General features: G+C 44.8%; 2 protein-coding genes across 3 annotated transcripts in view; one reads left to right on the top strand and one right to left on the bottom strand.

Annotated features, from left to right (window-relative positions):
- LOC121690252 (C-type mannose receptor 2-like) overlaps positions 1-20,621 on the bottom strand; it is a 1,098,322-nt gene that overhangs the window by 1,060,600 nt on the left and 17,101 nt on the right. The window lies entirely within an intron of this gene.
- Positions 16,062-18,897, top strand: LOC121690272 (vegetative cell wall protein gp1-like). Of its 2 annotated transcripts, XM_042070762.1 has the most exons (4): positions 16,062-16,307; positions 16,408-16,552; positions 16,746-17,907; positions 18,076-18,897. In XM_042070762.1, the coding sequence occupies exons 3-4, from the start codon at positions 17,602-17,604 to the stop codon at positions 18,574-18,576; spliced, it is 807 nt and encodes a 268-aa protein (XP_041926696.1). In that variant the 5' UTR covers positions 16,062-16,307; positions 16,408-16,552; positions 16,746-17,601; the 3' UTR covers positions 18,577-18,897. The 2 variants fall into 2 exon arrangements, with proteins under 2 accessions (XP_041926696.1, XP_041926697.1); XM_042070763.1 differs by lacking the exons at positions 16,062-16,307; positions 16,408-16,552 and having other exon boundaries at positions 16,601-17,907.

Genomic DNA, 20,621 nt, shown 5'->3' with positions numbered 1-20,621 from the left:
CTCCTCTTTGTCTGCTCAACTTCTGCTGGCTTTCCAAACGTTAACTTTGTGCAACCTTTGTTCTGGTCAGGTGAATTAAGATTCACCTACTGGCAAAAATTAACAAGACGTCAAGTTTACTTTAATATTTTATATAGCCTATTTTACTGTACTTCATGTAATTTATTTTATACAACAATTGGGTTCTATGGAACTATTTATTTGTTTCTGATTGGCCAAGAGACGTTCCATGAGTTGAAATATCCCTGGACATTTCAGTCAGACTTTGCACAGCTAATAATAAATCACTCCGCGATACAATGCGATGATTCTATAGCGCTTTGACACGAGCGATAACCGTTAAATTACAAAATTCTCATAATTTAACACAGCGAGTAGCCTTGACAGAGAAAAAATGGAGATCGATTTAAATCAAATAACTTTTGAGTTAATTTATGAAATGTCAGATGACGAGGATTAAAGGTCTCATCTCATCGTTTTTTCATTAATTTTGCAGTGGTCTGTAGTATTGATGAATGCCCTGTGAGCCGGTTTTGGTGAAAAAAATGCTGTCCTGCGTCTGTTTCATGCTGTTCTAGTTTGGTGGGGAAGGTGGGCGGGGAGGAACAACTGGATTTCGCCTCTAGTCATGAATATTAATGACATGCTAATGAATTCACCTCTGATTGGCTAACTGTACTGTGACGCTTCCTCCAGTGCGTCCTCATCCGATTCTGCCTGTGCTATGCTCCATATTCAACTTTACAGTGCTAAAACCTGGCTAAAACTCGAGTCAAAACTGTTGCACAAAATGTCTTCGGAGATACAACTTCATGTGTTTGATCCTAGTATTCGAGTAGGAAGAAGAACCGCTTCCTGATCGTTTGTCGGTGAACGTTGGTTTAATAGAATGGTAACAATTGCCTGTCAGCTTAAAATTTCTCCTAAAAGAGGTAAACGTTTGTGACAATCGTCATCTTGCTTTCAAGTAATAAACAGTTGGAAACGTTTTAAAATAAAGACCTATTTCTTTACACAGTCAAAAGTCTTTGCAATCTTCCTAGTAGATATTTTACTTCACAACACAGGTAAGCACCCTAAATGCAGTTCAGCCACTGACCTAGCCTGCTAATGCTATCGGAATAGCTAGATAGTATCATGGAATTCAAACCATAACTATCATTGAAAGACCACTTGGTCATAGCCCAATATATATATATATAGATCTAAATGCAAACACGCCTACCTAGCTATATTTTGCTGGAATTGTACCAGAATGCCTACAGAAGCAGAGAATGTGTGCTGCAAGACTTCTCCGGTAATGAGAACTATGGCTTTGATAGCCTGACATTGGCAGAGGTTAGCCTACTCAAGTTGTTTTCTGTCACGTATGACAGAAAAAGTAGCCTACTATATGAATCTTATAGTATTTTGGGACTAAATATTACAGTAACACTATAGTATTTGGACATACTATAGGTACTATAAGACTACTATAGAAAAACTATAGCGGTTACAGGATATTATAGTTATTAGTAGTACTTCTACAGTATGTCCCAATTATTCCTATAAGATTACTATAATATTTTGTCCCAAATACTATAAGATTCCTATACTACTTTTTCGTAAGGGGATTGCTCATGTGGTTAGAAAAATGGGCAACACCAGTACCCCTGACCCTGTACCCAGGATTAGAACCAGTCTGCCTTAGCATAATGTACTCCCTTCAAAATGCACTAAACATTCGACTATGACGACTATGGCCCTCTGTGAGACAGAAGATATGAAAGGTAAGATAAACCTTTAGCTTAAAAGGGACAAAAACTGATGAAACTCCTAAAACAAATATACAAAACAGGTCAATTTTCTATAAACAACTTTATTATATTTACATACAGCAGTGGTAATCAAAGTGTGGTCCGCAAGCTATCTCAAGTGTTCCACAAGTAGATGTGGTAAAATATAATAGATGAGTTGTTTGCAATATTGAACCAACTTGTAAATCCAAACAGTTCTGCAACACTGATGTAACCTATGCCAGTTTAAATCATATGAATCCTCTGACACCATAAGCAAGGTGCAAAGACAATAAGCAAGGTGGTTCAGTGAGAAGACCTATTGTGTAATATATACTGTTGAAGTAGGTCTGTTTTGTTTTTTTTTGCTAGGTGGTCCGTGAAACACTGACAAATAGTAATATTGCAGTCTATTAAAATAATGCAAACACAAAACAAGAACATCCAAACTATGCACAGAATTAACAATGTCCTCTTTTTGCCAGACGATGCAGACATCTGGCCTACAGATCCTTTGTAAGATGGTGCTGGGATTATTTAGGGAAAAAGGTCTGAGTTGTTGTTTCGGCTTGTATTGTCCTGGGGATCCGAAGGGACAACACACAAAACACATTCGTTGGCTGTGATGATTTTATTACATTGCTCTTTGATTGCGCTGGGCCATAGGTGGAGCCATCAGGTGTTATTGTGGAGATGTCGCTTTCATCCTCCTCCTCCTCTTGATCAACCCGAGGTCTTCTAGCTGGCCTTGGATGAACAGGATTGATGGCAGTAGAGGTAGCAGGCCCCCATGCCCATGGTGTATCCGAAGTGCTTGTATCAATACTCATACTTTTCATTAAGTATTCTGTTTGGGTACCTAAAGTAAATAAATGTGTATTACTGTCAAGTTACAAGATACTAATAGTACACAGGACATTCACTCTCACAAAACTGTACTGGCACAATGGAAACAAAAATATTTTAGTGACTGTGGTAAGGTGTATGATGTACTAAGTAGCACACCCACAAGAAGACATTCAGCAATATCAATTCTATCTGTTATGCAATTCATGGGTTTCATCAGGTCCATTTACACAGGTGTATTAATCAAGCACCATGCAGTCTGCATTCATAATCGAGGTGCTTGATTTTATACACCTGTGGAAAGTGACCTGAAGAAACCCATGAATTGACTTTCCAAAACATTGACGAGCACATAAGAACCTGTATTAGCCTACTAGAAAAAGACTTCTAGAAACTAACTAGCACAACAATAAAAGTTAGATCACAAACCTTTGCTTCTAACATGATGACCTAATGTAGGCTAGAAAGCTGTGTAGCCTGACATGAGGATGTGCTCTGGAAGACATACAAAACACTAAGTAAACAGCAAGTAATCAAACAAAACATCATTGTATGTCAATAATGGCAAGAAGACATAAATTAGACTTAAGTGTAAATACCTGAGCTCTAGTGATAGCAACTTAACCTAATAGTGCACGGGTATTGTGTTTTTGATTTTCCCTGTTTAGACTAGAACAATACCCGTACTTAGTTGAGCATAAAATATTGTTGCTAATATTATTATTTGTGGTTTAACGCTTAGGTTAGAAGATTATAGGTTCAACAAGCTAAATCTCTGGGTAGTGTGGTCAGTTTCTTATGAGTGTAGCTACACCAGGCACGTAACTGAAGCATTCCGTTCGCGTTATGTACTGCAACAATTAGCTTCCAATAGGCCTAATCAATGGAAGTACCTACACCTGGCGTGTTAGTGGCCTGTAGGCTACGTTCGGGAAAATAGACCATTCCTCTAATGGATTTTACCAGAGCCCTTCCTATTAGGCATTCTCTGATTTTACACGTCGCGAACAGAACACTTCAGTTACGTGCCTGGTGTAGCTTCCTGTAATATAGGCTAGCCTAAGCTTAGCTTGTACCCTTTTCATGCATGCTAACGTGAAGAATATGAACATGCTATTTTGTAACAGACGTTAGGTGGAAAAGTTTGTTTGTACTTACAGCCTGTGAGCTGGTGGTCGATCGTCATGACGGTACAGAACCAGGTTTTCAGAACATCGATGCAAAACCACTTTCTAAGGCAGTGAGTGTGGTCGAAATGATTGGAACACAGAACTAATGTTGCACTTCTTCGGTGGTGGTGTTCCAACGATAAATCCGAACCATTTCTTCCTCAACTCATGTTTCTAAGGCAAGACATGCAACATTGATGTGTTATTGCCAGAAATAAAACAGGCACGATTTTTTTTCCGCCATGTTGGCAACTTGCTGTTAGCTCCTACTAGCTGCAGAGAGACAATCCCCTAGCCGCAAAATCTTCCAGTCTTCCTGTAGGCGGTCACAAGCCAAGGTGGGCGAGGCCATGAATAGTCAGTTTCCCTTCGGCGTCATTGGGAAGGGCTCTTTCAAGTATTTCAAGAAGTAACAAGTATTAAACGGTTTCTCAGTGAATGTGACCTTTAACTTACAATCAAGCGGGAGGAGAGCGCATCTTCATCCAGGTGCGTCTCCATCAGCGCAGAAGAACTGGACTGCATTGAAAAGAGCCGGCACGAAATGAACACCGTGAAGCAAACATTGTGGGCCGTTAACTGTTAAAACCTGGCTATCGGACACGAAGAGAGACATCAACTTTAAAACCATCGCCAAATCTGATCTCGGCGCATTATTGCAGTAATTTTACGCCACCATAAGAACAACCAAAGGGGAGGTATATGGGATCAGTAGCCATGCCGGACTTCGGGCAGGGCTCAATCGTATCATCAATGATCCCCCCCCCCTTTGCCGAATGTGTAATATATGATGCAAGACATCGAGTTTACAGGGTGCCCTCAAGCAAATGAGGAAGGCTGGAAGGGACAAGTCAACACACCACCCACCAATTTCATCGGCGGACCAAGCCATTAGAGGTGGGTCGGTCGCGAACAAACTAGTTCCTTTGAACGGGTCTTTAAAATGAACGACCTGAACTGGTTCGCCTTTCCAGTTCTTGTTCGTTCTTTTGTTCGTCGCTGAATCACACTGACCTAGTGCTGCTGTGAATGCCTATGGCCCAGCTTCCTAAGGCGAGAGCCAAACCAATCGTATGCTGTTGTCTGTATTGTTTCTAAAACGTTCTCATCGAATTAGCCAATGAGGGGCATGAAAGCACAGCAACCGTTTCCATGAAAAAAAACAAATGGGCTAGTGAGACTAGTGGGAGAGCATACGATAAAAAATAACGATAATGGTTTATATTAACAACTCCATTTTGCATTTCAATATTGGCATTTACATTTAAATATCTGTCTAATGGTAAATGCATGCAGTCTTTGTATTTTCTGTGTCATGCCAGGTTAATAAATGTCTCTTTAATCCGTCTCGTTCGTTCTCATGGCAAGACCCCCCCACCTGTTTCACTTCGGTCTGTCGTTCTCGTTAAGTCAGTCACTCGTTCTTGGCAGAGTGAAGCAGAAGAAGCAGAGTGATTATGGCTCTGTAGCCTAGGCAAAATGGGGACTTGAAACCTTTTCATCAATATAATCTTTCTGCCAAGCCTTTAAACATGTTTGTCGGCATAGCCTACTGGGTCTTTGTTCCTTTATGAATTAACACATTTTTAAAAAAGAAATTAGCTGACCTAGCCGTAGCTACTCTATTTACCTTCAATATGTAATGTCAAGGTAAATGAACACATTAGCTACTGCTGTTTTGTCTAAAAGTACACATAATCATGAAGTTGCAGCTATATTTGCCGCTACAATTACAGTGTTGTGTTGACCGTTTTCAGAAACGAGGAGCTGAGAACCTGCATTCCATGATTCACTGCTGAACTACGTTGTAGGCTACCGGAAATGCGAATGAACAAAAGAACGACGCGAACTGGGTCATGAGAACGAACAACAAAATCCACCTCTACAAGCCATCCTCAGGGGCTCTGCTGCACTCCATCCAGCAAACCCCAGAAGCCTTTTAAACAAGGTGTGGTACGATATTCAGCTGCATTTCGGCCGCAAGGGGAGCGAGGGCAATAGGCACCTGAAGCCTGACTCGTTAAGCTTAAAACAGGATGAAAACGCCCGTCCTTATTTTACAGTCATTCAATGAAGACAAGAAAACCCATAAAGACCTGTTGGAGAGGGCCAAAGAAAACCAACAGGGGGCGATGTATGGGGGAGCCAGGCAATCCTCTCTGCCCTGTTGCCTCGCTGATCAAGTACCTCAGCAAGATCCCCCTAGATGCAACAGCATTTTATATGCACCCAAAGAGGGTCTTTTCATCATCCGACCCATTCTGGTATACATCAACCCCCCTCAGCGTAAACCAACTGGGCAAAATGCTTCCTCGGCTGTGCCAGGAGGCAGGGACATCAGTCAGATACACAAATCACAGCCTATCCACAGCTGTCCGACGCAGGTCTTGCGGCCAGGAAGATCATGGCAGTGAGTGGGCACAGGGAAGCACAGCGCATCTATAGGTTAAATCATCAAATACTTTTTGGTAAGCATACTGTCTCTCTTTTTTATATGTTACATAGGCCAGAGAGTTCCCTTGCAAGCTACTGGCAACCCTTGCTGGACAGCAGGAATTATATTACTAGCCTAATCTGGCAAAATATTCGGTAAATTCATATCCTGCTTTATCTACAGCCAGGATAAATATGGCTAGGCCTAGGTATGTCTGGTGTAGGCTACACAAGCTAGCATAAATAACAATTGAAAACTTGTTAATCAGTTAAGCAAGTGCATTTATTCACTCTTCATCTAGAAATTCACGTGTGCTGTGCTTTCCTGCCAACCATTCAGTATTCATGGGTTTCATCAGGTCCCTTTCCACAGGTGTTTTAATCAAGCACCATGCTGTCTGCATTCATAATCTACGTGCTTGATTGTATACACCTGTGGAAAGGGACCTGATGAAACCCATGAATAGCATCCATAGCAGTTGCAGTCAGTAGCAGAGTGAAGCGGCACCTAGCAGAAATAGAAGGGGGAAAAAAAGAGACAGTTGTTAAATAAATATGTTCAACTGAACAACAAACTAACAGCTAAGCCTACAATCAAGTAATTTTACACCACAACCTACCACTCATATAAACGTAGTTAAAAACGAAGGCTAAGTTTCAGCCACCGACTGTTTGCCATAGAAAGCCATTTCCCTCGTCAGGCCAGTTAACGTTATCGCTAGGAAAGGCGGCTGACAATTTGAGTGTGAAGGCTTAGCCCTATCGCCGTCACTGCACACAATCGCGAACCTAGAAACATTCCTGAGGTCTAGCTAACGTAATATAACTTACCTACTGAATCCTCGGTTATCGCTTAATCAAGAACTTATTAGAGTTAAAGTTAACGTCCTCTCTAGACGTAGCAGCTACGAGTGTGTTGCTAATTGATGGCAGCTAGCGCCAGCTTGCTTGCTTACTTGTCTAGCCGATACTCTATTCAAATAGAAAATACAAATGAATTGCAACTTACATTGGGTGTGGTAGGAAAACGTCCGTTTCGTCGTAGTTTGTTGGACGAAGCAGACAACAAGAACGTAAACTGTCTTGAAAAGAATTGAACAGTGTGGCAAAAACGATTAATTACAGGATGTGTAGGACTAGTTTAGGGAGCGCCTGATTGTATGCAGGTGGACCCGCACCTGATTAGCCTACTTTAAGACCCTTCTAAATGAGCCCCCATTGTGATGTCATACAGAGAAAATAGTTTTTTTTTTTTTTAATTTTTAATCCCCTATTTCTCAAAGTATAAACTTTTAAAAAAATCTGAAATGATAACTCTCTTGTCCAACTCCAGACCTACACATCGGTTATTTCAACATGTCTACGTTAAGCAACGATTAGAGCTGCATTCATTTTTGACAAGGTAAAAAGAAAAGGTTATAATAATAAGAAGCCAGGAGATTTCAAGATAGTGGATTCCATCCACTATAATAAAAGCCATTAACTGGACATCACTGCCGATGCAATAACACAAACAACATGACACAAAGCCTTTTCTGAGGGGTATTCCAGAAAGGAGGTTTAACAAACACTGAGATAAAACTTAACCTCTGGGTTGTCTGAACCTGTGGCGACTAAACCCGAGCTGTCGGTTCCAAAACACCGGTTACCAGTTAGTTCAATCAACCCTGTGTTAGATAACCTAGAGTTGTGCGCGTTCACGGCAAACTTATAAAGGAATCATCTATTGAGAGTCGAAACAATGACTGAAACCGGCGAAACGAAGAGCACCGTATTTTTCAGAGGCGGAGTAGTCGAGGCTAACGAGGAGAGAACTGTAATAACAAAAAAGAGCAATACTTAAGCGTCTGCGTCCGAGACCTTGCTTGGCAGAGAATAGCCTAACTGACCGTGTAAATGCGTACATTTTAGGATAGCCTATTTAATGTCAAAAGCACAATTAAATAATTCACTGGACATCACGTATTGTATTGACTGCTTTGAATGATGCTTTCTTAAACTAGCCTACCTTGTCACAGATTGAGTTGGGTCATAGAATTCTTTGAGAATCCCCAATGTAATTTTCTATTTTAACACGGGTTCTGCAGCTGTGGGCCAAGTTAAACTTTTGCGCTCCATCATCGGAAGGGTGAATGTCGGAAGGCATGGGTAGCCTATTGGACACATTTCAGTGCACATTTTGAAAATTTAATAAGTGATGCTGACCTGCCAGTTGGTGAAACTACACATTAATGATCCTCGTGGGTTTGTGTCCAGGAAAACGAATGAAGTTGCGCAGGGACTGCTTTAGCGCAAAGCAAACTTTACGCACCAACCGACAGCTTGCCGATATGCTCTGCGTCTCCCAACACTACAAAAACTCCCAGTCGGAGAGCGTGTGTAGCCTATTAAAAAATATTTTATCCCAAATGCCATCAGCATTCTTAACCAAACTTAGTGACAACATGCATACCCGGCTGAGCTGTACAGCTATATTTAAACTTATTTAATGTTTACTTATGCTATGTTTCCCCTTTTTTGTACTGTACTTGTTTTAATTATATCTTCAATGTGTCTGAGATGTTGTTTGTCCATCTGTCTGGTGAGCCAAACACAAATGTCCACTATGGTGTAGGCTACATTAAAGATTTATTTTATTCTATTCTAATCCACCATGCTGCTTTTCAAGTAGCCTATATTTAGGATTCAGCTGAAAAACTCTAGCGCTCTTGAAAAACTCGTTTGGAAAAGAATGGATAGGCTATCATGTGATGTCGTGGTCTTATCGCCCTCTCACGGTGAATTGCACGGATGAATATTACATGATTTTGTGCTTCTTTGTCAATCGGACCTTCGTCAAAATGAAACGCCATTGTGTGACAAGTGTAAAAATAGCGGCCTGATTGAACATACACTGAAATAACCGAACATAATTGAACATAACCTGGTAGAGGGTAGGTTTTGTTCAGGTTAAGTTCAGAGCCTATGTTACCATAGTTACTTACATAGCCTGATCATTTTTGAGCTTTCTGGAACTGAAATCCCAGGTTTACCGTTTACTCTGGGTCTACATACCCAGTTCAGGTCAGAGCCTATGTTACCATAGTTACTTACATAGCCTGATCATTTTTGAGCTTTCTGGAACTGAAATCCCAGGTTTACCGCTAACTCTGGGTTAACATACCCAGTTCAGGTCAGAGCCTATGTTACCATAGTTACTTACATAGCCTGATCATTTAAGCCAGTAAACCTGCTTTCTGGAATACCCCTCTCTGCTTCACAGCGCTTAACAGCGTCGTCATGTTTTTCATACAGATTATACACAATTCAAGCCATGATTTATCACGAAAAACCCATGTTTTCTGCTGTGTTTTGTATCTCCTGCAAACTTAAGCACAAGTCATCACGTTAGCCTGTTTCAGAACCATGGAAAACGCATTAGGCTAGATGCCAAGTGCTTTTTCGCCCTGTCTTTTCTCCTTTGCCCGTTAAAACAAATGTGAGTTTACAACCGCAAAGGCTATTCTGTGTTACTGCCACGTTCAAGCCCACCGTCAATAGGGATATTAACCTACGGCTTCATGAAACTTCTTTGAATACGGCAAAGGTGGCCTAAGTTTATCAAATCTATAGCCTGTTTTTCGAGTGATCCATCGCCACAAAAGCGGCCCAGGTCTAGCCTACTTCAAGACAATAGGCTATTAGACTAAAAGCTCAACGAGACTACAACCACAGCAAATAAAGCCTAAAGATAAAAAACATGCTATTCAATTTCTGCCTATTACCCAAACTGACTATCACCACTCCTCGGCAACAGTCAAAGGTCCAGACGCAGCTGGCACAAATGTCCAATGGACAAAACCATCCCGCTTGAGTTGACGCATACCTCAATTTCTCCGGTGTCGAGGAGGTGCTCCTCAACGACCTCAGCGTCGCTGACTAAGCCGCCCAGGTGCTTCCTGATGTAAACCCACACAACGGAGTTTGTCAGGGTGACACAATGGTCCTCGCTGTCGATTTCCACCTCCAGCGAGCCGCTGTAGGATATGTTGAATGTCGAGCCCTTTTAAAGCATCTGTGTGTGGAGCACTGTCTGGGGAAGTCCCCCTGGCGGTGGTGGCACCTCCGGCAGCGCTACTTCTGCCGAATGCTCACAGCGCTGACGCAGCCGCGCAGAGTGGTGGTGTCCAAGTCGTCCTGGGGCTCCAGAGATTTGGGCACGCCGACGGCGCCAATCTCGGTTGCGGTGGTGTATGGCGTGCTCGCGAGCGTTGTAAGGTTACCCGATTTTCTAGTGGCGAACCTTGTAACTCTTGGAGGGCTCCAGGGACAGGATGCTCCGTCCCAGAGGGTAAGCTTGGTGTGGCCGGTTTCATCACAAACGCGATACTCCTTGAGCCCCTTCATCGCCCGAATGGAATGGTCAGATTTGTTTTGTTAGCTAGGGATTCTCTCCCTCTCTCCTGTCATGTACAGGATTTAGTAGATGGGAGGCTTCTGATGGTCAAAGCAGTCTTTGAATGCTACGCATGGTATTTTCTACCTGAACACTTAAGGGGTCTTCAGTGTGGGAACCAACCCCTGCCACACCCCCCTACCACCTACTGTACCTCAGAGGCGTGGGAAACTACAAAATATGCTCATAGAACTTGATGAAACGATGGGGAAATTCAGGGAAGCATAATTACCCCTGCTACACATGCTTATGCAACTTGGAGTGAGCTATAGTCCATGACTTCAGTCCAGTCCAAAAACTGAATTTCCATGACTAGTTATATCATTAATTCTACAATATAACGACCAATGATTTCAGAGCAGACTCGCAGCATTCAAGACTCTTTTGCTTCTTTAGAGCGGGAAATGAATAAATGAGCATTGAATAAATCAATTGGGCTACTCAAGCAAACAGTAAAGCTAATAACCAGACATACTCCAATTCGGCGTGGAAATATTTGAATTAATTATATCTGGGAAGTACATTTTAAACTGCTACAACAAAATTCCCTGATATTCCATGACTTTGCCCCAAAAATGATAAAATTCCCTGACTTTCCAAAATGCCATGATATTCCAGAAATTCCATGACATGAGGGAACCCTGTAACATTTACTCATTGCATTGGACCCAGGGCCAACACTTGGGCCACGGTCAGCTGGTCAACATTGGGCGGCTTCCTCCTCGGAAAGTCCAGGTCGTCGATCACGCCCACGCTGCTGACGCTTGACAGAAGGACGTGGACATGGAAAGAGATACAACCTGACCATAACGCAGTGCTCAGCCCATTGAAAAACAACCACATGAAGGCCAGACAGATACGCACTGATGCTCTTCCGCGCGCGTGACAGCCGCACCGCCTGGCTGTTTGTCGGAGGCCTGCAGGAACTCGCTTCTCTTCTAGACGGCGAAACAGACCACCCTGTTAAACTCCTCCCGCCCAGTCTGGAGAGTGGCCTCAAAGTAACGAACATTTTGCCGCAACGTCTTAATAGGCGACACGGTGTGCAAATGGGCAACCACGGTCCCCTCTTCAACCTTTGCCTGTTTTGCTGGGCTGGCCATGTTCATCGGGCAGTTCGTCTGTGCAGTGGAACGGGCTGTCAACTTTTGCTTTCCCTCTTCTAACCCGCACGGGGGCAACCTTTTAACAAGACCTTTTAACAAGACATGACCACAAATCAGCTTTGAAACACTAGACACCAACCACAAGAAACTTAGCTGTAGAAATGAGCTGAAAAAAATCACACGATAATCAACAGTAAATAACACGAATAAAAAAAAAAAAAAAAAATGAATTACACCAATGAACAATATAAAAAAACACAACAGAACACAACAATAATAACAATCAACTTCACTCAGTCATCTCCTTGTCAAGGATCTCTTCCAGCCCATTCAACACATCGAGCGCACCCGTGCACGACCGCACTCCTGCCTCCGCCTCGTCCTCGGTGTTACTCCCTCCTGCGCTCTGTGTGCCCGCCGCATCAGCACGCTTGGCACTCTCCTGCTCCTGCCCGGCTGATGGCCCTGCTGCAGCAAACCCGCCAAAACGGACGACCAATCCATCTCCGCTTACGGTGACCTCCACCTCCGAGAGCGCCATGAGCGACTCCTCCAGCGCCGCGCCATCGTGTGCACAGCTAGAGAGGAAGTTGTCCCTCACGTAGGCAAACACCGCAGAGTTGGTCAACGACATAGTGCTCAGCCGGAACGAGGAGGAGCGGTCTATCACCACTCCAGAATACGTGATGATGTAGGCCGTCGTTCGCTGTACCCACCTCCGCGCAAGTCGTGACCTGTGTGGACGGGGTGGTGGTCAGTACCGTTTTATCTCCCTCCTTCCTCGTGGTGAGAGTGGTAAAGCGATAGGACCTCCCTTCCTGCACTGACAGGATAAGTCGGTCCCACACAGTCAGTCCCGTCTGTCCTGTGCCATCGCAAATCTCAAACACCTTCAGCTCACACGGCGTTCCACGAACCTGCACGACCCTGTTGGCCGTGGCCTGCACCACCCTGACTTCGATGACGCCAACCTGTTGAAAAAGAAGACAAACACAAACAAAAGTGTCATTAAGGTTCGGTCTGCGAAACACTTTTCATTGAAACAAAAAAAAAAACAATAATTACCAAAACGGTAACACCAGGGCTCCCACTCTAAGTCAAAAGTAAAATTCCATGACTTTTCCCTGACAAAAAAAACTGAATTTCCATGACTAGTTATATCATTAATTGTACAATATAGGCAGGTCAATATATGGAAAAAAAACACCTAACCTCAAAAAAATTGATACAAAAGGTTTTTCAACTGATTATGATACCTTTAGATGTACTTAATAACATATTAAAAATCTAGTAAAATCTGACCCCAGTAAAGGGGTCATTTTCAAGATGGCGTCCAAGATGGCCACCAGAAGCTAATTTGGGATATCTGAAGCATTAATCAGCCTAGGAAAGTGTTTTTCGTGTTTAATCAGATTTAGAGGTCACTGATTCATATATGTCACACTAAAGTATCAGTTCATAATTTTCAAAGACTTGTCATTTTCAAGATGGCATCCAAGATCGCCACCAGAGGCTAATTTTGACTATATCTGAAGCATTATTCAGCCTAGGAAAGTGTTTTTCATGTTTTTTCAGATTAAGAGGTCACTGATGACTCTTCATCTCCACCTTTTTTAGTGTTCTTATAGTAGGACCTGAGGATGCATGATGTTTTCTCTCTCAGTGTCACCATGCCTTCAAAACCTTTCCCTTCTGTGAAACATGTCATTCCCGTACCGCTCCCTCAGTTTAGCTTTCAGATACTGATTACCGAATGGAATGGAATCAACCTCAATCAAATACTCTTTCATGTTAGATCCAAGTACAGAGACAGTCAACTGTTCTTAATTGTGTGCATTTCTGCAAGACATGACCACAAATCAGCTTTGAAACACTGTTTCTATCTCTGCTGACAAACACCAGACACCAACCACAAGAAACTTAGCTGTAGCAAATGTCCCTCTCAAGCTGATTGCTTCATCTACCTTCAGATAGATAGATAGATACTTTATTGATCCCCAAGGGGAAATTCAAGGTCTCGGTAGCATACAGACATCACACACAACATGCACTTACAGTAGAAAAAGTAATATACATATAAGAAAACTCCACTGTACAATATACACAGTAGAAGATAAACATGATGCTCAACTTTTTTCTCCACATTTACAGAAAAATCACACGATAATCAACAGTAAATAACACATGAATAAAACAACAAAAAACCCTGAATTACACCAATGAACAATATAAAAAAGCACAACAGAACACAACAATAATAACAAACAACTTCACTCAGTCATCTCCTTGTCAAGGATCTCTTCCAGCCCATTCAACACATCGAGCGCACCCGTGCACGACCGCACTCCTGCCTCCGCCTCGTCCTCGGTGTTACTCCCTCCTGCGCTCTGTGTGGCCGCCGCATCAGCACGCTTGGCACTCTCCTGCTCCTGCCCGGCTGATGGCCCTGCTGCAGCAAACCCGCCAAAACGGACGACCAATACATCTCCGCTTACGGTGACCTCCACCTCTGAGAGCGCCATGAGCGACTCCTCCAGCGCCGCGCCATCGTGTGCACAGCTAGAGAGGAAGTTGTCCCTCACGTAGGCAAACACCGCAGAGTTGGTCAACGACATAGACCGCTCCTCCTCGTTCCGGCTGAGCACTATCACCACTCCAGAATACGTGATGATGTAGGCCGTCGTTCGCTGTAGAATGCCGCAGTGGTGCGTGGAGCACCTGCCGACCAGGTTGTCCTGCCCCGCGTGGCACCTCGGGCACAATCTTGACCCCCATCACCGCTCCGCAGACGACCTCCTCGCCGCTGGCAGACGCGGGTCTCAGGACAGCGGGCTGACCCACCTCCGCAGTGGTCGTGACCTGTGTGGACGGGGTGGTGGTCAGTACCGTTTCGTCTCCCTCCTTCCTCGTGGTGAGAGTGGTAAAGCGATAGGACCTCCCCTCCTGCACTGACAGGATAAGTCGGTTCCCACACAGTCAGTCCCGTCTGTTCTGTGGCTTCGCAGACCTCGAACATCTTCAGCTCACACGGCGTTCCACGAACCTGCACGACCCCGTTGGCCGTGGCCTGCACCACCCTGACTTCGATGACGCCAACCTGTTGAAAAAGAAGACAAACACAAACAAAGTGTCATTAAGGTTCGGTCTGCGTCTCTCGTTAAAACACTTCATTGAAACAAAAACACAACAACAAAAAAAAACAATAATTACCAAAACAGTAGTTTTGTCAAAAGTAAAGTAAAATTCCATGACTTTTCCCTGACAAAAAAACCTGAATTTCCATGACTAGTTATATCATTAATTGTACAATATACCGACCAATGATTTCAGACCAGACGCGCAGCATTCAAGAATCTTTTGAAAAAGGTTTTTTAGAAATGTTGGCCAACTGAAAAGTATGAGCATGTACAGCACTCAATACTTAGTTGGGGCTCTTTTTGCCTGAATTACTGCAGCAATGCGGCGTGGCATGGAGTCGATCAGTCTGTGGCACTGCTCAGGTGTTATGAGAGCCCAGGTTGCTCTGATAGTGGCCTTCAGCTCTTCTGATTTGTTGGGTCTGGCGTATCACATCTTCTTCACAATACCTAAGGTCAGGAAAGTTTGCTGGCCAATTAAGAACAGGGATACCATGGTCCTTAAACCAGGTACTGGTAGCTTTGGCACTGCGTGCAGGTGCCAAGTCCTGTTGGAAAATGAAATCTGCATCTCCATAAAGTTGGTCAGCAGCAGGAAGCATGAAGTGCTCTAAAACTTCCTGGTAGACGGCTGCGTTGACCCTGGACCTCAGAAAACACAGTGGACCAACACCAGCAGATGACATGGCACCCATATGGGCAAAGATGGCAGCTTTGGTTACTTTTTGTAGGTGAACTTCAGAGGTCTATTCAGCCTGCATGGTGCTTGATTAATACACTTGTGGAAAGGCATCTGATGAAACCCATGAATAGGTTCACATTTTGAGTGAACCTCTTCTTACTGATTACCTTACACATCATCACCTCATCGTTTAATCACAACATGCACCTGCAGCCTGTTATGCATGTCACATATTCCCTCAGTATATAAGCTTGGACATTTTACTCCGTGCAAAGAGGAAGCAGGCAACATTGAAGTTGGATTGCACAGTGTCTTATCGAAAATGGCAAGTCCAGCAAAGCAGGTGAAGGAAGAAGGCAAGACAGTGGTCGGCTATCCTCACAGCGTGTCACCGGTCAAGACATCCCGTAAGAATGGCCCCAGCTGTGGCGCAACTGGCTGGGGCACATTCACCGTACGCCGGCGACCCGGGTTCGGATCCCACCCCTGCTCTCTCTCCCATTCGCTTCCCGTCAGTCTCCACTGTCCTTTCATTAAAGGCATTGAAAGCCCCCCCCCCCCCCCAAAAAAAAGACATCCCATAAGAATGTTCGATATTTTGAATGTACCTTGCAAACGGGACAAGAAGAATTCAATCGAGTGGTCTGTTTTGCGACGGAGAGAGAGGAGGAATGATTTTATTCAAGCAACAAACAGGCGGTTAAGCTGGTGGGGACACGAAAGAGTGAGTATCGCTTTACCCTTCCGCCACTGTTTTAAAATGGGCCAACAGATGATTTATGGTCAGGTTTTGAATGCACATTTTTTAAATTTTGTGTTCACAGGTTACGGCAACCCAGGCGGGTATGATGTCCTCCTTTCCAACAGCAGCAGAGTGGAGGTGGCGGAGGACCTGCCGCCATTCCTTCAGAGGGACCCTCGGTCTCCTGACAGGCTGATCATTGCAGACGTCTGGGTCCGTGGCAAGAGGTACCCTAATTCGACCTTTCTTTGTGCATGTGTTTTCAACAGGTGGGCGTGATCGAGGCCAGGATGGTCAAGGCCACGGCCAGCAGGGTGGTCCCTGTCAACAGCACACCCTGCGAATTAAAAACGTTTGAAATTTGCGACCCCACAGGACAGACAGCGCTGACTGTGGGACCGTCTAATCTTGTCTGTGCAGGAGGGGAGATCCTACAACTTCGCCACTTTGTCCATCGGGAAGGAGGGGGACTGGACCGTCTTAACAACCACTCCATCTACCGTCGTCATGGCCGTCGCGGATGTGAGGCAGCCCACGTCACTGAGGTCTGTGTCCACCAGGAGCGATCAGACTGTGCGGACCTGTGACGGGGGTACAAATCATCATATCATCATACAAATCATCAAATCATCATACAAATCAAACTGAGGTGCCGGAGGTGCCACGCAGGCCAGGATAAAGTAGCTCCCAGGTCGCCCACTCACCGCTGCGACAACTGCTCTCTCCTCCAGTGCACAAATTCTTACACCATCTCATATTCCGGAGTCCTGGTTGTGATCGGGGGAGACGGGGAGGAGCACACCATGACCCTGACCAATTCTGCGGTATTTATTTATGTCAGGGACAACTCTCTTTCCTCCAGCGCTCACAATGGCCGTGTCTTGGAGGACCAAGTGTAAGGGTCCTGTCGTGTTTTGTTTTCCCCATTTAGTGTTTTCCTTCATGTCTTCATCTCTTTACTTCCTGTGTCCTGTTCCATGTGTTTCTTTGTTTGTTTTGCCATGTGTTTCTGTTCCCTGTGCCCGTGTCTCCGCCCCTCACCTGATCCGCGTTAGTCTGTTAATTATGGTTTCCACCTGTCTTGTTTTACCTTGATCATTGTCCACCTGTTCCCTGTTACCCATTGTGTATGTAAACCCTCTGTCTCCCCTCAGTCCGGGTCGGTTATTAGTCTATGTGGGTTGTGTTCCAGAATAAAGATTCTTGTATTTCAAAGATTCCCTTGCCTTGCCATACTTTGCCCGTGCAGCCGTGACAGAATAACCGACCGACAAACATGGATGAAGGCAAGTTTTTTGATTTTGAGTCAAACTTGCCACTGCACCTAATGCCCTGGGAGCTGTTCTGGGAGGATGAAGAGGGGGAAACCACTGAGGATGACTGGTCCTCTGAGGAGGATGGACCAGGTCCCTCTCCAGTCCCAGCTCCCCAACACCCTGGGCCTGCAGTTCTTCCAGTAGTCCCAGCTCCTCACCTCCCCGCTCCAGTCCCGATTCCGGCTCCCGCTCCAGCCCCGATTCAGGCTCCGGCTCCAGCTCCCTCTCCAGCCCCGAGTCAGAGTCCTGCGCTGGCTCAAGCTCCAGTACCGACTCCGGCTCCAGTCGCGAGTTCGACTCCAGCTCCTGATCTGGCTCCGACTCCAGCACCTGATCCTGCTCCCGATCCTGCTCCAGCTCTGACTCAGGCTTTCGACCCTGATCCTGCTTTCGACCCTGATCCTGCTCCCGATCCTGCTCCAGCTCCGACTCAGGCTTTTGACCCTGATCCTGCTCCTGATCTGGCTCCGACTCCAGCACCTGATCCTGCTCCCGATCCTGCTCCAGCTCTGACTCAGGCTTTCGACCCTGATCCTGCTTTCGACCCTGATCCTGCTCCCGATCCTGCTCCAGCTCCGACTCAGGCTTTTGACCCTGATCCTGCTCCGACTCAGGCTCCGGATCCTGATCCAGATCCGACACAGGCTCGGGCTCTGACCGGTCGTCCATCGGGCCGCCCGCCTGAACCGCCGTCCCTGACCGGCCGTCCGCCTGAACCGCCGTCCCTGACCGGCCGTCCGCCTGACCCGCCGTCTCTGAGCGGCCGTCCGCCTGACCCTCCGTCTCCGACCGGCCGTCCACCGGGTCGTCCGCCTGATCCTCCGTCTCTGTCCGGCCGCCCGCCTGACCCTCCGGCCGTTAGCCCCCTCCGCCCACCCTGTTTGGACCTTTTTTTGTTTGGGCCGTCTGGAATCCGGCCCTTTGAGGGGGGGTAATGTAAGGGTCCTGTCGTGTTTTTTGTTTTCCCCATTTAGTGTTTTCCTTCATGTCTTCATCTCTTTACTTCCTGTGTCCTGTTCCATGTGTTTCTTTGTTTGTTTTGCCATGTGTTTCTGTTCCCTGTGCCCGTGTCTCCGCCCCTCACCTGATCCGCGTTAGTCTGTTAATTATGGTTTCCACCTGTCTTGTTTTACCTTGATCATTGTCCACCTGTTCCCTGTTACCCATTGTGTATGTAAACCCTCTGTCTCCTCTCCGTCCTTGTCGGTTATTAGTCTATGTGGGTTGTGTTCCAGAATAAAGATTCTTGTATTTCAAAGATTCCCTTGCCTTGCCATACTTTGACGCCAAGTAATGTCGCTGTCCAAGTTGGATGTGCGTGTGAATGAAGAGGGCCTGGTTATGTGCTTTGGTAAACCAGCAGAAGTCGGCAGTCACACAAAAGAAAAGGCGTCAACTGAGGAAGCCTAAGCGATCAGGGGAATGTCCCGGACTCGGACACAAAGGTGACTGAGGAATTGCTTGACCAGCAAGGACATTGACTGATGAGTCAATGTGTTTTTTTTTTTTTGTTATTATGCCTATGTGTTTATGGGGAAAATGCCATATGATTTTTTTATTTATTTTGCATGTGCTTTTGGCCTGTCATGGCTCTTTGGAGTTGACTTGGTGTTCTTGACTTTGTTTTCATGAGTAAAGTTTTGTTTGATTAAGAAATAGTTTTGCGTTTTGTCTTAAAACTTGTCTAATATATACACTAGTAAGTGTGTATATATATATATATATACTCTTTTGATCCCGTGAGGGACATTTGGTCTCTGCATTTATCCCAATCCGTGAATTAGTGAAACACACTCAGCACACAGTGAACACACAGTTAGGTGAAGCACACACTAATCCCACCGCAGTGAGCTGCCTGCTACAACAGTGGTGCTCGGGGAGCAGTGAGGGGTTAGGTGCCTTGCTCAAGGGCACTTCAGCCGTTCCTACTGGTCGGGGCTTGAACCGGCAACCCTCCGGTTACAAGTCCGAAGCGCTAACCAGTAGGCCACGGCTGCACCAATAATACAACATAAATTATAAGATAATGGTATGAAGGAATGCCCCACTGTCTCTGATCTCTATCCACCTTCTATTTATGTGTGTCCACATGCCAATGTTTACTTTGTAGAGTGTGGAGTGTGATTGTAGGTTTTCTTTTTCTTACATTTTCATTTTCCACTTGCCAGTTTTGCTGTTGTTGCGAGTGTTAGAAAAGTGATTTTTGTGTCAAGACACTAAAGACAGAGAGAGGTTCCCTGAGTCTGGTAATAGAGGAGAGGAAGAGAGAGTTTACATGCGGAGCTGGCATTGACGTATTCTTGTTTTGTGTAAACAATTAATAAATACATGTATTAATTGACTGACACACTGACATTTCTGATAACCAATTGTAAATCTTGTATTCTTCTTACATTGATTGATTAATTTAATGACCACACAGCCAGGCTGGTGGAATTTGTTCTCAGTACAGCACTTTGGTACAGGTTACATTCAACATTAAACATATACCGTATTTTCCGTACTATAAGTCACACTTTTTTTTCATAGTTTGGCTGGTCCTGCGACTCAGGTGCAACATATATGTTTTTTTCCTCTTCATGACACATTTTTTCACTGGTGCGACTTATACTCAGGTGCGACTTATAGTCCGGAAAATACGGTAGTATACATACATATACATACAGACAGACAGACACACATTAACACATAATACATAGGGTTCATACATTCCACCTTGTTTGGAAAAAGTGTTGACAATTAAATTACAGATGGTGGGCTTTAACACTCAGACTTTGATGTGCCTTATTCTAAGCCCTGAACCCTCAAAGACTTCACTGATATCTGTTGATGAGTGATTGAGTTTGAAAGGTTGTAAGTGTTCAAAATGCTATTACAGGAATAGGACATTACCTGTGATATCACAGGAACGCGCATCAAAGTCTGTGAGTGCGTAAAGAGGGGACATTGAAATCCAGCCACTGTATCTTCCAGCCAGCAT

This window comes from Alosa sapidissima, chromosome 18 (genome assembly GCF_018492685.1).
Source record: "Alosa sapidissima isolate fAloSap1 chromosome 18, fAloSap1.pri, whole genome shotgun sequence".
NCBI classification, from domain to species: Eukaryota; Metazoa; Chordata; class Actinopteri; order Clupeiformes; family Clupeidae; genus Alosa; species Alosa sapidissima.
Note: the sequence above shows the minus strand (reverse complement) of the source record. Positions and strands in the feature narration are given on the sequence as shown.

Excerpts from the sequence above, each read along its gene's own strand:
- LOC121690272 (XM_042070762.1), top strand. The coding sequence starts at position 17,602 with ATGGATGAAGGCAAGTTTTTTGATTTTGAGTCAAACTTGCCACTGCAC. Across the intron at positions 17,908-18,075 it reads CTGCGCTGGCTCAAGCTCCA|GCTTTTGACCCTGATCCTGC; the intron begins GTACCGACTCCG and ends GCTCCGACTCAG.